General features: G+C 37.3%; 3 protein-coding genes across 3 annotated transcripts in view; 2 read left to right on the top strand and 1 right to left on the bottom strand.

Moving 5' to 3' along the window:
- Window positions 1–16290, bottom strand: part of mtss1 (MTSS I-BAR domain containing 1) — a 215471-nt gene that overhangs the window by 193394 nt on the left and 5787 nt on the right. The window lies entirely within an intron of this gene.
- c1qa (complement component 1, q subcomponent, A chain) lies at window positions 767–5316 on the top strand. The gene is made up of 7 exons (XM_062416015.1): window positions 767–858; window positions 1943–2117; window positions 2214–2390; window positions 3427–3506; window positions 4262–4378; window positions 4565–4648; window positions 4903–5316. Exons 2-7 carry the CDS (start codon window positions 1955–1957, stop codon window positions 5053–5055), a joined length of 774 nt encoding a protein of 257 aa, XP_062271999.1. The 5' UTR covers window positions 767–858; window positions 1943–1954; the 3' UTR covers window positions 5056–5316.
- Window positions 8396–14013, top strand: c1qc (complement component 1, q subcomponent, C chain). The gene is made up of 7 exons (XM_062415651.1): window positions 8396–8526; window positions 9176–9291; window positions 9385–9447; window positions 10673–10826; window positions 11195–11338; window positions 12265–12391; window positions 12763–14013. The coding sequence occupies exons 2-7, from the start codon at window positions 9186–9188 to the stop codon at window positions 12895–12897; spliced, it is 729 nt and encodes a 242-aa protein (XP_062271635.1). The 5' UTR covers window positions 8396–8526; window positions 9176–9185; the 3' UTR covers window positions 12898–14013.

The following is a 16290-nucleotide window of genomic DNA, read 5'->3' as shown; positions in this document are numbered from 1 at the left end:
GAAAGCAAACAAAATGTAAATAAATGTGAATTTAATGTAAGTACAACCCTCATTAATGTGCAGTGTACTCAACTGGAAACACTTTTGATTGCATGTCTTGATTGCAATTTCTCCTTGCAAGTATCTTTTACGGATATTGTCTGTCTGCTGCCATTACATCATGTGACCACCAGATGGCGCCATAATCTATCTAAACTGTGGAGTTTGTGGTTTGCGGTCAAGTCATTATAGCTGACTTGTCATTTAAGTTTTTGTTCAACTTAAACTTTCCCTTTGATATTTGAGTGCATTATTTTGCTTTCACTTCTTCACTTTTACTTGTAAATTTTGAATGTTCTTATTATGGATTACATTTTTATTGTGGTGTTACTACTTTTACAGAGGTTAAAGTATTTTAATACATGTTTCAGTGTCTGTGTTTGCTTCAGAAAGGCCAAATGCCATTACAGCTTTAATGTTGCTTTCTCTGGCTACCTGGGAGGTGAGGTTTGCTTTGTTAAATAGTCATTAATAATGTTTATGAGTCTATAAGAAATTTGTTGTGGGTGAAAAAAAACCCTAAATTACAGGCATGAACCTTTAAATCTCAACCCCATCAACCCTGATTAAGCCTTGATCCTACAGCAGCAACTTTTAGGACGATCCATCTTTCTGTCATATCATGAGTTTCATTTCCTTGTAATCTGTGTGTGTGTGTGTGTGTGTGTGCGTGTGCATGTGCGTGTGCGCGTGTTCCTGTCAGAATAAGTCAGTGAGTCTCTCTTCAGTCTAATAAGAACTCTTCATTTGTTCACCAAAAGAGGAAATCCCATCCTTTGCAGCTCTGAATCTCCGCTGGTGAGACAGAAAACTCGGCTGGTGAGTAAAATTATTTCTCCTAACATTCAGGGAAAAAAAGGCAATGTTCTGCTCAATATTTCTTTATGCTACTCTGTTCAATTAATTAATTATTGACAATAAAGCTCAAAATTAGAATCAACTTAAACAACCAAGCACATTTTGGCACCTTTACATTATTAAAAAGCTGTTGAGGTAACAGTGAAACAACATAATGTGTAGCTTTGTTTAAACAATGTGTTTGAATAAGCACATATTAGTTTCTTTTTTATGTTTTTAGGCCAATTAACTCCAAATGGCCACGGCATCTTTTCTTTTAATCTTTTCTTTTTCTCTTTCTTTTGTACTGGACTGATTTGTGTGTGGATAATTAATTATGTTTTTGAGTGTTTTTAGTTTTGGAAACCAGATTATCTCAAATTTCACCCCTCCGAAAGACGATTAAGTAATTAGTCTTAGTCAGCCATTCATTTCAGCTTATTTCTAAAAACTTTTAACCTTGCTTACTTGTTAAATTATGCAACATTTGAGTTGTTTTCCTTTTGACAACCTTTACACATTACAACAAAACTATAATCTGTAGTTTCATCTGTCAAACAAATTAATTTATCAAGTTAACTATTTCATTATATTTTTCTGTAAACTTTATTTCCATAAGATGAAAGTCTAAATGCTGTTTCTCTAAAACTTCTTAAAACATCAAAGTCTGTCTAGATTAATGTCAAGAAAACAATAATGTCTCTGGTTCTCCTGTGTTGATTTTGAACCTTTTTTTTTTTACTGTCCACGTTGAGTCTGACAATGTTATCAAGATGCAATCCTAAATTGGTGAACTCTTTTAAATACTCCACCATATTTAGGATACAAATACTGAACTCAGACTAAAAAAATACCTATGATGTGTAAGTTGTTAACCAAAAATACACAATACATAACCTCAGTGTCGTCAGTAAAGGCTAAAATGTGTAACAATTAGTGCCAAGAACAGATATTTTAACACCTTATAAAAATTATTTTCATTGTCTCTTTCTTGTATTTTAACCATCATCATCATCATCATCATCATCATCTTCTTCTTCTAAATGTCATTGGCTGTTAAACCCAGTGTTTTGGGACCATGGGAAAGTATTATGGGCTGGCAGTTGTGGTCGGTGTGGCCTTGTTGCTGTCGACTGGACAATGTGATGTGAACTGTAAAGGACAGGACGGTCACGCAGGACAGGCAGGAGGCAAGGGCAGAGATGGGTTACCCGGACAGAAAGGAGAGAAAGGAGAGCCAGGTAATATATTGTTATAATGACAAATGTGAATTATAGCCACATGATGCCCATCTCTCTCTCTGGGTAGTTGATAATCATTCATCTGTTTGTCTGCAGCTCTGATGGACAACAACGTCATGGACGCAGGCACCCTGCTGAGCCTGAGAGGGGACATAGGGACTCGAGGCTTGCAAGGGCCGATGGGTCCTAAAGGTTACCGTGGAGTTCTGGGAGAACCTGGTAACTCTGGACCCCCCGGTCAGCCCGGTCCTGATGGAAAAGGCATCGGCCAAAGTAATGACACAACCTCTGACCCTGTAGTATATGAATATAATTCACTCTTTCACTTATCTCTCAGGTATTTTTTATGTCTGACTGTTCAACCACAAGTTTAAAGAGTAACTGAGCACCAGTTAAGGTTACCACTTACACCCGCGGTGACACCCAGTGGTGATGTCACAGTGTACTGACCCCGAGTACACCTCTACATCACATCAGTGAAGTGAAAACAAGAACGAGACTTTTCAGCTGGTGTTGAATTACACTTTAACTGCAGTCACGGCCAATTGTCACACTTCTTATCAGCTAATCATCCTTATCATATCATAACACTATAAAGCAAAACATTATTTTAACTAATATGTTAAAATAAGGTGTTCACAGTTTTCTGTGCAGAAGACAGAATTGGTATTTCTGTTATTCTATTACTTTAAGTAAAGGGTCAAAGTGTGAATTTTTCATCTGAACTGCCTTAGAGCTGCCTTACAATACTTTTTCTTTTACCCCTGATCTATAGTGGAAAGTCATCAGTGCATTGAGTTATAGTCTTAATGTATTAACAGAAAACAGGAACCCCGCGCTTCTACCAAATATGACAGATGTGTTGCTATTATAGACCGACAGAAGTTCAGGAATAGTTTTACCACAGCCAACACTGTCATGTCAACTCACTGCACGCACACACAACACACAAACCCTGCTTGTAGTTCACACTAATTAAAATCAAATGTGCCACAGCTATATTCACCATCGCGGTGAGAGCAGCAGTCATCTTGATATTAGTTGCGCTGTGGTCACAACAACCGGCGAGTTTAGTATTACTGTATATGATAATGCATCCATGTTGTACAGTATGTTAGCATCAAAACTTCTTAATCCTTCCTTTACGGTTTAGATGGAAAGCAAAAAAGTATCTCACGTTGATCTTTATAGTGAAATTCTCTGTAATTTGTTCTTTTCAGTGTTTGATGATGAACCAAACAATGATTTTGACCACGATGTGTGTGTGTGTGTGTGTGTGTGTGTGTGTATGTGTCATCTGTGCTCCTAGATAATGATGACTCCTCTCAGCAGGCCAAGTCCGCCTTCTCTGTGTTCAGGACTGATACAAAATATCCTCCCTATGAACAGGTTCAGTTTGTCGTCCATCACTCCTCTCTGTCTCTCAACTCTTTAATTAAGAAATGTATTCAACATTTACATGTGTTTCTTTCTTTAACATCTACTGGAATGAAAAAAGAACATTACATTTTAATACTATAAAGAATAAGGCTGGCAACTGTCTATACTTTTCTTTTAGTTGGTAAATCTCCGAGCCAAACCAACAGCGATCTACTAACCAGTATTATGTGTGTATCCAAAGTCTGATATGTCTTATTCCTCTGTTTGCTTTAGCCTTTAAATATTGTTAAAGGGTCACTTCACCCAAATTATAAATAAAAACCCTGTTTAGCGATGTAGATATTTTTTGTTTCATCATTTTGTGAAGTGATATCATGGACAGTGTTTACTTGAAGGATTATCTCTATCTGTCTATCTATCTATCTATCTATCTATCTATCTATCTATCTATCTATCTATCTATCTATCTATCTATCTATCTATCTATCTATCTATCTATCTATCTATCTATCTATCTATCTATCCATCCATCCATCCATCCATCCATCCATCCATCCATCCATCCATCCATCCATCCATCCATCCATCCATCCATCCATCTATCTATCTATCTATCTATCTATCTATCTATCTATCTATCTATCTATCTATCTATCTATCTATCTATCTATCTATCTATCTATCTATCTATGCCTCTGACTTTATTACTTTGGAGATGCTTGAAGCTATACAATACATATTACGTGTGTGTGTGTGTTCTTCAGCGATTAACCTACCAGACAGCTGCGGTCAACATACCTGGGCACTTTAACCTAGACACAGGTTACTTCACCTGCACAGTACCTGGTGTTTATTACTTCGTCTTCCACGCTGCATCCAAGGTAACAAACACTGACAGCTTCTTGATATGAGAATAAATACAGACTATTAAATAAAAAACATTAAATCAGAGTACCTTCTAGTTTCATTAATTTCAGTTAAATCAACCTGTAGCAAAAAATCTTTCTGCACCTTTAGCTCCATTACTGCTCTGTGTTACAGTTATTTTGTGTGTTGTGTGTTTGTAGGTCAGCATGTGTCTGCGTATTGTCAGTGAAGCTCTGGGTCAAGAAAAGCTGGGATTCTGTAATTACAACAGAAACCTCGATCAGGTGAGTTTCAGTGAGTAGCACAGTGTCATGGAGGTATCAGGAGACGGAATCTGTCATTCAAATCTCTAATGTACTCATTAAAAGTTAACAAGTAAGGAAGATAATAATGAGGCTGAAAAAAACTTAAACTATACATCCTGCTGCAAAAACCTAATTCAGGCATCTTTGGGATCACAGCTGGTTACAGGACACAATAATCAGTGTTTTTAGTTGTTTAAAATGTTGTTGATGTGATTGGCTGTGTTGTGTTTTAGGTGCTGTCGGGTGGCACGGTCTTGCAGCTGAGAGCAAACCAGAGGGTCTGGCTCGAATCCTTTAAAGACACGCAGATAGACTATGATGCACGAGACGTCAGAGAAAAACAGATCATCTTCAACGGCTTTCTGCTCTTCTCAAAATCAGACTAAAGTTCAGTTGTACACGCTGTGATTTCTGAGACTGAGACCGCAACACTTCATCAATTTAGCATTTAAATGTCTCAAATTGTTGTTCACACTTTTCAAAAAGCTGTTTTTAGAAGCACATTTTATTTTAACACAGCATCACAACACAGCTTGTGAAACTTTCTTCACTGATTTGTTTGCTTGATACTCACTCATGTAAACCTATGATGTTAATTTTGTCTGTAAATGCTACTAAAACAAAATTAAAGTGTTCTATAGAGAGTGTGTTTGTGTGTGTGTGTGTGTGTTTGGTAGATCTACTGTACTGCAAGACATGGCAAGCACGATGTCATTACACACAGATTTAATAGAGACAATCAATTATGTTGCTATAGTTCTCAGCATTCTACCAAAATCCAGAATTTCCTTAATTTTCCCAAAATTTCACAGCTGATTTTCCAGATGTAAAAACTTCCTCTGAGTGAGCAGAGAAGGGGAAAGAAATGTGGAGATTATTGATTTGATTGACAAACATACAAACTGACTCAGAGAGCACATATTTTTTATCATGTATGCATCATCATAAAAAGTATTATAAAAAATACATATGTTTAAAAATTGTAATACCTGGATTGAGATATGTATCAAAGTACACCCAATGAATTAAAATAACTTGATATATGTACCAGATTTTAGATTATGTTAAAATATTCAAAAATATACTGTCTATTAAAGGATCAGTGTGTAAGATTTAGTGTCATCTAAGGTTATACTGAATATTAAATTCTCCTTCCCTTCAAAGTGTGAAGGGAAGGAGAATCTACGGTAACCCCCGAAACTCACGAAAAACATGAAAGACCCTCTCTAGAGACAGTTTGGTTTGTCTGTTGTGGGCTACTGTAGAAACATGGTGGTGCAACATAGTGGATTCTGTGGAAGAGGACCCTCTCCCTTTGTAGACATAAAGCGCTTATTTTCAGGTAACGATAATAAAACAATTCTTATTTTCAGGTGATTATACACTCATTAAAATACACTTATAGATATTGTGTATTCATTATTCAAGTTCTGCCAGGCCCTTTCCTTTAGATGCCACTAACTGTATCTATCTCTTGCCAAAGAGGACTAAAAAACATAACCTTCTTGGTGAGTTTTCTGTCTCAGCTTACACAGATGCAAACAGTGATGTCTATAAACACCCTTGATCAATAGATAAAGTCCTTTTGTCACATTCACAGACAAAACTTTCAATATGACACATAAAAAGCAGACTACTTTGACCTCATCTTACACAATGGATGCATGTATTTGCTGTGCCAGACTCACGTAAGAAGATCAGCTGATCATAGCCACCAGTTTCCCTCCTTGCTTCCAGTCTTAGTGTTAAGCTAGGTTAAATTATTTCCTGGATCTGTTTTTGCACATAATGCACAGACATGAAACTGACCTCCATCTTCTTATCTGAGCCGGAAGACGGAGAACCACACCTCGGATGCGTTAATGAACGGATTAAGGAAGTGAAAGTGGGAGTGATATTTGGGGTTTTTGCAGTTCTTCCTTTTAATAAACTTTTGTCACTTTAGCACATCCTTAGTTGACCTCTTCCTTTTATTGTGGACTGTGTGTGTGTGTGTGTGTGTGTGTGTGTGTGTGTGTGTGTGTGTGTGTGTGTGTGTGTGTGTGTGTGTGTGTGTGTGTGTGTGTGTGTGTGTGTGTGTGTGTGTGTGTGTGTTTGTATGTACAAATTTTGAAGTCTATTATTGTTATATTTGTGGTTAAATTGCTGAAACCTGCATATAGGAAAAACCCATCCTGTCTGGAGTCAGAAATGTAACTGTCTGAGTTAAAGGTCCTGTATGCACATTTCAGCCAACTGCATAGAGCAGTAGTTGCAGTGGTTGTAGAAAGAGGTCAATTAAGGTGAGCATCCCAATGTGATTAGATTAGATTCTTTATTGTCATTGTACAAAACATACAACTAAATTCAGGTGCACTCATGGACCGGGCTCAAATCAAAAACTCAAATAAGAATAAATAAAAATAAATAAAAGCATCCATTCATTCACTCATACTCTCATCTGCACAGCAAAGCAAACCATTCACTCATCATTGCCAGCATGTGCAGTTAAAATGGGATGTTATTTAAAATATATAAAAATGAAGTGCTCATAAATATTATTGCACGTGATAATAAATAAATAAAATAAATGATTGCACATTAAGTTGTGATGTATTCCAGGGGTTTACTTTCATTATGGTTCATAATACGTGTGGTGCATGCTCTGTTGGATTTGTAGCGTTTCCTGGAGGGCAACAGTTAAAACAGCTGATGGGATAAGGTGGAATTAATCATTTAAGATGTTTTGTGTCTTCTTCAGACAACTGGAGGTGAAGATGTCGTCTAGGGCAGGTAGCTTTTGGTTTATGATGCAGGGGAGTTTTTGTCTGCTGCAGAGCTGTTACATTTTTTGTGAATTTATCCCCACAAAAATTTAAAAAGAGCCTTGAAATCAATTGTATTATCCAACCAGTATTGTCCTTTTGGACTACCTATCTAGTCTGAATCCAGTGAATGTTTTTTCATATTCATATGGTGGCTAAGTGACGGCTATTTTTGGTTATTTTACTGTATATCTGTTTGTGACATTGTTTTTATTGGATGTTTTTAGTTTGACAATGATAATGTGCTGTATACCTGCATGAATTCTTGTATTGTAATTGTGTGTTTGTTTGTCTTGTTTGTTTGGAGAATGCCGTTCTGCAAGCCGTTTGAGGATTTTTCGGCAATTCTCCTTCATATTGTGCTGTACTCATCATTACTATGTTTTATATGTGTGTGTGTGTGTTTGTGTGTGTGTGTGTGTGTGTGTGTGTGTGTGTGTGTGTGTGTGTGTGTGTAAATGGATAAACAAACAAACAAACAAACAAACAAACAAACAAACAAACAAACAAACAAACAAACAAACAAACAGGATTTGCCAATATTTTCTGAGGTAAGAAACACACAAACATTAAACAGCCAGGCTCCAAAATCTGCTGAAAAGCCTGAAATCAGACTAGTGGAGGTTGTCATATAGCAGCAGATTCATTCACATTGATTTGAAATGATATCACAGATGGGTGTAATGTCCACATACTTTTGACCGTGTAGGTTCTGCTGGTTTTGTGAATTTCTCAGTTTGAGAACTTGCTGGTGTCATTAAAAAAAACTTGAAACTTAAACACAGAAAAGGTTGACAAAGGTTAATTTTGTGAGATTTGCTAATTTATTCCATCTCTCTATCTCACACTCTCTCTCTCACTCTCTCTCTCTTTCTCCTTCCAACTCTCAATCACTCCCTAAAAAATGCAGAACTACAAACAACAGGCGCCGAAAAATAGCAAAATCTGCTGAATCTTTGGTTTTTGTGTTGGCTTCCTCTTCTGGCCGCTGCTTCACTTCACTTTGCTTTGAATTCCCCTCGGTGGATTTCATTCCTGTGTCTGTTCTCGCAGGTGAGTTTTATACATTTATTTTCAACATCTTGAACATTTAAATTGAAGTAAATTAAATCTATTTGTGAAAGTAGAGAAGATCATCTACTGTTTGTCGTCTTTTTCTATGATATATGTTTCTTATTAAAAGAAGTCTTAGATGTTTGATCTGTATAATCTGATCTGAAGAATATTTGAATTTTTGTCTGTAGATGATTCAGCTGCTTAAAGGCACTGCAGTAGATTTTAACACTGTTATAATTGGGGATTGAACCAGCGACCTGTCAGCGCCTGTTTTTCTCCTCTTCTTCTCCATTTCCTCCTCATCATACTTTCTCACCTCTCCTCCATCCCTCTCCTCTCAACTAATTTATTTTCTAATCTCTCTTTCTCTGTCTCTTCGTTCGTCTTTCCTCCTGTTTTATCATCTTCTCCCATCTTTTCCTTCTCTTATGTACCATCTTATTTTTCTTGTCATCCTCTATTCTCTTATCATCATTCCTGTCTCATTTTGTTTTTTCCTCTAGTCCCTTCCCCTCTCCCTATTTCCTATTTCTTTCCCTCGCATTTCTTTTCTCCTCAGCATTTCCTCTCATTTAATTCCTCCTCTCCTGTCCTCTCCTTAGCTCCTCTTGTCTAATCTCTTATCTTTCATCTATCTCTTTGTCAGGTTCTCCATCATGCTCCATCGTTGTTTTATTGTGATCGGAGCCCTGCTCTCATTAGCAGTATCCCCGCTAGTTGCTTTGGAGTCCTGCCAAGCGACAGGGTATCCCGGGATCCCAGGTATGTGTGTGTGTGTGTGTGTGTGTGTGTGTGTGTTGTGTATAGGTGCACGTGTGTGTATGTTTATCTGTTTATCTATCTCTACGTTTTCAGGTATTCCTGGGCTGCCCGGCAGAGACGGTCGTGATGGTGAGAGAGGACAAAAAGGAGATCCAGGTATCCACCACACACACACACACACACACACACACACACACACACACACACACACACACACACACACACACACACACACACACACACACACACACACACACACACACACACACACACGAACACAATCATATTAGAATACATTACAAAAACTTTGCTCTTCTGTGAACGTTCAGCCATAATTTCCTTGATTCTTCTTAAGACTTTTCTACATTAAGCACATTTTTTGGGGGGATTCATTTTCAGGTCATTTAAAAAACATATGACTGAATGAAATAATGCACATACAAGACAAACTTTCACTCTATAAAAATGTATTTCAATTGCTCCAAAGTTGATTTTTTTTTTCTTTTTTTACCTGTCACACATCACCAAGTACAGAAACAATGATTGATCACCATATAATTTACAACTCACAGCGTCTGGCCCTTTTTGTAAAATCTTTAAAAATCACATTCAGATATCAGCATCCAGTTTTCAGTCCCTAGAAAGTTCACAGAGGTGCACAATCATGCTGGTGTTGTTGCACACGTAGCGAAAATAGTCATTTTTTACCACTTACATGATTAAAATGTCAAACTGATGTTCATTTACTTGCCATAATGGGCAGCAGCTGATATCAAAGGAGCTCCTCACAAATGCAAAATAGTATTGGGTATTCAGATTATCTGGCCATCATCTTGTTCTTTCGAGGTGTGTGAAACTTTATTGGAGGAATTGCCTTAAATTTGTATTGCAAATTGCCAAATATTTTCATGCCATTAATTCTTGTCAACTATAGGCCTTTAGCATTGGTCCTTTTATGTAAAATTCAACTTGAACCAATTACAAACAAAATGTGTCTTGTGTTTTTATTTCAATTAATATTTATATGAAAAAAACATGAAACAAATCTCTTTTAATATATAAACTACAATAAAGGTAATGTAAATACAATGCATGCTGGAAATTGTTAATAAAGCTAATTGTCAAATTATTATCATAAAAACATTTGCTGTTATCTTAACAAAGTTATTTTGACAGGATAAGTGAATGATCAGCATTAAGAATTCAATTACATTTTATTTATATATATAGTGTCACATTATCACAAAAGTTATCTCAAGGCACTTTTTACAAACTCTTTAAATTTATACAAAAAAAAGATAAATGTTTCTGTATTTGTACAGGTTGGGAAAAAACGGCTGTTTATTATCAACGATGACTTACCTGTTGTTGTCGTCTGTAGGACAATTGTTGCATGGCACCGCCGGCCCTAAGAAGGGAGCAAAGGGGGAGCCGGGGCCGTTGGGATATCCTGGTAAACGGGGTCAAAGTGGGGAACCAGGGGAAGCAGGGGTCCCAGGAACTCAAGGAGGACCAGGAGAACCAGGAGAAGATGGGTAAGGAGTCACACCAACACCTGAGCAAAGGACCGCTGAGAGGTGGATTGAGAAGTTTAGGTTGTTGAAAGTTTTAGAAACTTTAATCACTGCTTTGAATTCATGGGGACCCCAGCCTACATTATAAACTATTAAGAGAAGAGTCACTTCAGGGGACTTAACTGTATTTAATGAGAACAGTTCTCTCCAGATTCACCTGAGCATTGGTTGGATGACTGACTGGGTCCCATACCCTCAAAGGGGCATCTATTAGCATCTATTGAACTAAATTGGGGCACAGTCGCAGCTCAGTAGGGGCCCACTAGCAGTTTAATCTGGCTCTAAGCTATGGCACAGGGTAAAGGACAAAAATGTTATTTCTGTGGCAGAAAGACCGCAGGAGTCCAGCAGCAGGCGGCCTTCAGTGTGGCAAGAGGAACCAGCGAATTTCCGGACAGGACCAGTTTCATAAGATTCACCAAAATCATCACCAACATCAATGATGACTACAACTCAGTGACAGGACGCTTCAAGTGAGGAAACCACCTATTTTCAAGTCATATCTTACAGAAAGGCATAACCATAGACCGTTTATAAAGATGCACCCATTGTTCTGCACTGGAGATAGTTATTGTGATTGAAAAACATTAAACTTAGTGAAATATTGTGACAGTCCGACTTAGTGCGAGTCCGGGAGTTGGGCAGCAGGCAGGTGAGCTAACTGTCAATCGACACCCACACGGCAGACAACAAAGCTACTATAAGTCTTCAAATCTTACTAATGGAGCAACAATTTCCTAAATGACCATCAGCAAACCTGTTATAGGGCCTGAATTTAGCGATTGAGGCCAAAATGATTAAATTATTTTGGCGGAGGTCAGGGCAATGTCTACTGTGTGAAGATATATTTAGGCAAACAGTGCTTTTGAGTTAAAGACAAAAGGCTAACAATGATGATGCTAACAGGCTGATGTTTAGTGTTATATTGTTTACCATGTTTACCATCTTAGTTTAGCATGTTAGCATGCTAGACTTGGAATGTCATTTATTTTTCACATATTTAGTCAAAAACCAAAATATCTGACAAATTGAAATTTTGTCCCAGCCAATGAGGTAAATGATAAGATGATGATAAATGATGACACACTGCACTTAAAACCACAAATCTGAAATTTGACGGCACTAGAAGAAAAGTTTGAGTCATGAGAATCCCTCCTCTGGAGACAATGAAATCCGTCCCATAGTTGTTGAAGACATTTCAGGAACCAAAGGTGTGGACCAGTAGATTGACATCCATACAGCCATGTAGCCAGCATGGCTAAAAATAAAAGATTCCCTGATTGGTCTGCAGTTTTTTAAAACTAATTTCCACAAATTTCCAGTGTGATAAAGCTGCCAAACCAGATAGAAGAAGAAAAAAAATCCCTTTTAGTGAATGAATGTATTTTGTGTGTTGTAGGTGTCGGGTCCCAGGAACGTACTACTTTGTGTACCACGCCTCTATAGAAGACCGCTTCTGTGTGCTGTTGAAGCGGGACAACACTCCGCTGGCACCGTTCTGCGATCATCGCCGCGGCAAACGACAGGTACGAGTATTAAAGGGATACTTCATATTTTTTTTAAGTGGGGTTGTATGAGGTCCTTATCCATAATTAGTGTATTATATGCAGTAAATGTGGGTTGGCAGTGTACTGTTTAGCGTCCATGTCGGTACTCCTGCCTGTTTCTTCAAACTGGGAGCATGCCAAAATTAAAATAAACTGCTCCCTTTAAAACAATACTACACATTTATTCTACTGCATTGTAGGGCCACCAAATAATACTCACGTATTATAAGTCAGCTTATATTTGCTTTAACTAAATTCTTACATTTTTGTCAAGTATGAGTCAAAGTATTTTGATTACCATCTCTGGAAAAAGACCCTGTAGTCAAATTTTCAACCGGCGTTGATTACAGGTGACTTCAGGCGGTCTGGCGGTCTACCTGTCGAAGGATCAGGAGGTTTGGATGGAGACTCAAACCTACAGAGGGATGACAGGGAAAACGACCGGTTACAGCATCTTCTCCGGCTTCCTGCTGCATGCTCACTGACCAACAGGACGAGAAACATAAAACAGCCTTTTCCTCACTTGTATTTAACAGTCTTATAGCAATAATTTGAGTGCAATGAGTGAAACTACAGACAAAACAATAGCTCTCCTTCCTTCACATAGACCCTTCCACCCTTTCACCTTGTTAAAAAGCATGTTTGTTACTTTACATTTAAACATTTAATTAACACAACACTGTCACATGCTACCAATCAAATACATGCATGCAATTTCCTTTTAGAATACATAGACAGATTTTCTTAAAATGATCTAAAAATAAATAAATATAAAAGCAAATCTGTTGACCAAGAATATGATTTTCCAGATGCATTTATGTCCTTCTGTATATTGTTTCAAGTGCATTAAGTGCTTTTAACCTAAATGTCTGAACTCTGAACAACTAGATTTTTACACATATATATGCACCAAGAATGAAGAACCAGCCACCAGAAAGATTTATAGATAAAAGCAAACAAAGTGCAGTGATAATTAAGTAATTAAACATAATGCAAGATTTTAAATTGTATCTTAAGAAACTGGCCAAGTGCATTTATAAAGAGCAAATCAATGTAATCCAATAAAGGTAAATACGTTTCATGTTATGTTGTCAGTTGAGCTCTGTGGAGTTCATTTCTGTTTCATATCCAAAAGAAACTCTTACTGTATGAGAAGCTTAAACAGATCAGAGGCCAAAATAACACCTTAATTATTAGATTTTTAGGTTTATAGGTTTAGCTTATTTGACAACACTTATATAATTTAAAAATACAATATATCAGACTTATTTCCATCGTTATGTCCAAGTTGTTTTTGCAGAATATTAATCATTTAACAAGACGGGGACAAAAGTTTATTTTCTGACTTGAAGAAATATTCCAACAAAACTGAATGATTAAGTCACTAAAAAATTTTTTTAAGATATCTGTGTGCACTGTTGTTAGCTTTGGTGTTTGCTGATCACTAATACACAGAATTATCTTTTTCAAGCTTATTTTCACTGAGGCTCTGTAATTTACGTTGGAATATATAAATTACTCTGTTGACGTTACCTTCTCTGTCTGTCAGTAACAGATCATATTGTATGAACTGGAAACCCAATAAAACAGCTTAAGAACAACCAGAATGTTTTTTATTTATTTGTCATTTCTCATTTTCTCTCATTTGTGCAATATTTTTATTTTCTCATGTTGACCAGAACACCAAAAAGCTATTTTATGGAATATTTAGATTTTATTGTTAAGTGTCCATCTCTGTGTCTTATATAAAGATAGCAGAGGCTAATTGATTTATAATAACAATAATAAAACACTTTCCTAGTTCCTAGTTATATTTTAAAGATTTTCTAACATGGTGACAGCAGTCATTAAGACAACATGACAAAGTGCAATTTACAGTAAGCTTGGAAGGTATCAAGGTTAAAAACTTTAATAAGATCAACATAGTTATATCTAAAAATAAATGAATAAAGGGAAAACCCAAACAAATCATGATCCACGCTCTTTTTACTTGTGGTCCTGTGATGGTGGACAGAGCTACTCAGCTCCAACGCTGATTCTTCTCGTGCATTCAAGAAACACCTGTTACCTCCATGAAGCTCCTCCATGAACGCCTCAACACTTGAGCCCTTTTAACCTTTCAGCACTATTAGCACTTTATTGATTGTTGCACTAATTCCTTGTTGTTTATGGTATTTCTTACACACTTTTCTTCCAGCCGTCTCTTCAAGTACTTTAATTTAACTGAACATGGCATTCAAGCAGAGAACTGAAGCTGCACTTGAATTAACTGATTAGTATCAGCTGCTTTATTCATCACACAGGTGTCCAGTGTGGCCATAATAAGCCGACACATCTTGCTAATATTCTGCTGATACATTAATGATAATGTAATCTGATGCAGCAGCTCCTTCCACCATCGCGACCTCCTCTTTATAACTTTTTTTATTGTTGATTTAGCTAAGATTTACCTCCATGTATGTTTCTTACATAAAGGGAGATTTGTTACTTTGAGATTCCTTGAGAGCTCCCTCAAAGAGAAGAGCCTTTTTCTGCCAATTTTAACCATTCACAATAAATAAAGGCGTCTCTTTGAACGAATTTACGCTTGGGCTAAACAAATAAAAACTGACTTTGCATAAATGTAAATTTCTGCAGACATGACAATAAAAAATGGCACTTGAAATCCTTGCAAAATGTGGTTGCCTAACAGGAAACCCAACCCAGGAAATTAACACCCAAAACACAAGGTAAATGGACTGTACTTACATAGTGCTTTTCTAGTCGTTATGACCGCTTAAAGCCCTTTTACACTACATGTCATTCATTATACTACAGGTCATTCACCCATTCACACACATTCATACACTGATGGCTACCACGCAGAGTGCCAACCTGCTCATCAGAGGGAAACTAACCAATCATACACATTCATACACCGTTGGCACAGCAACGGGAGCAATTTGAGGTTAAGTGTTAAGTGGGTTAGACACATCTACATATGGACTGGAGGAGCCGGGAATCGAACCACCAATCTTCCAATTGGTGGACGACCACTCTACCTCCTGTGCCTCAAGGGTGGATAAATATTGATGCTCGCCAGAATGTGAAAACAGAAATAATGGACAGAAATGGAAAGAGGATCTGAAAATGACAAATTGGCAAGTTTCAGAGTATCTAAATATTACATAAAAACACATATCAGCTCTCTGTTGATGGGCAAACCCACACATACATCTACATATGGACTGGAGGAGCCAGGAAACCAACCACCAATCTTCCAATTGGTGGACGACCACTCTACCTCCTGAGCCACAAGGGTGGATAAATATTGATGCTCGCCAGAATGTGAAAACAGAAATAATGGACAGAAATGGAAAGAGGATCTGAAAAAGACAGAAAATGACAAATTGGCAAGTTTCAGAGGATCTAAATATTACATAAAAATACATATCAGCTCTCTGTTGATGGGCACATCTGAGGAAATTAAACATTTTGTGGAACAGATACTGACTCCCAGTTCATGGTGGAGAGATTCAGTAAACGCTGCCAGGAAACCGGTTTGTGTTTCAGGCAACAACAAAGAGGAAGTCCCAAAGAAAAACAGAACAAAATGTTAATTTGAAGGTGGACTTTTTCCATCAGGTGTACTTTTCCCCCCGACTTCTTGTTAAACAGTTTCTCTTCCTCTGATTCACGATTTGCTTTGTCAGACGAACGCAATCAAATGCTTACAAATTTATGGGACATCGAAACCACAGAGACAAAACTGGGTGGAAAAAATGGCCAGAATGAAGAAATGAACAAGAGCAAACAGGAAGCTGACGAACAAAAATGCAAGATGATTTAAAATATCATGTAGGAAATCTACCTGTGGTCAGTGGTGGAAAGTAATGAAC

The sequence above is a fragment of the Scomber scombrus genome, chromosome 3 (genome assembly GCF_963691925.1).
Source record: "Scomber scombrus chromosome 3, fScoSco1.1, whole genome shotgun sequence".
NCBI lineage: Eukaryota > Metazoa > Chordata > Actinopteri > Scombriformes > Scombridae > Scomber > Scomber scombrus.
The sequence above is the reverse complement of the archived record's forward strand: the minus strand, read 5'-3'. Positions and strand labels throughout refer to the sequence as shown.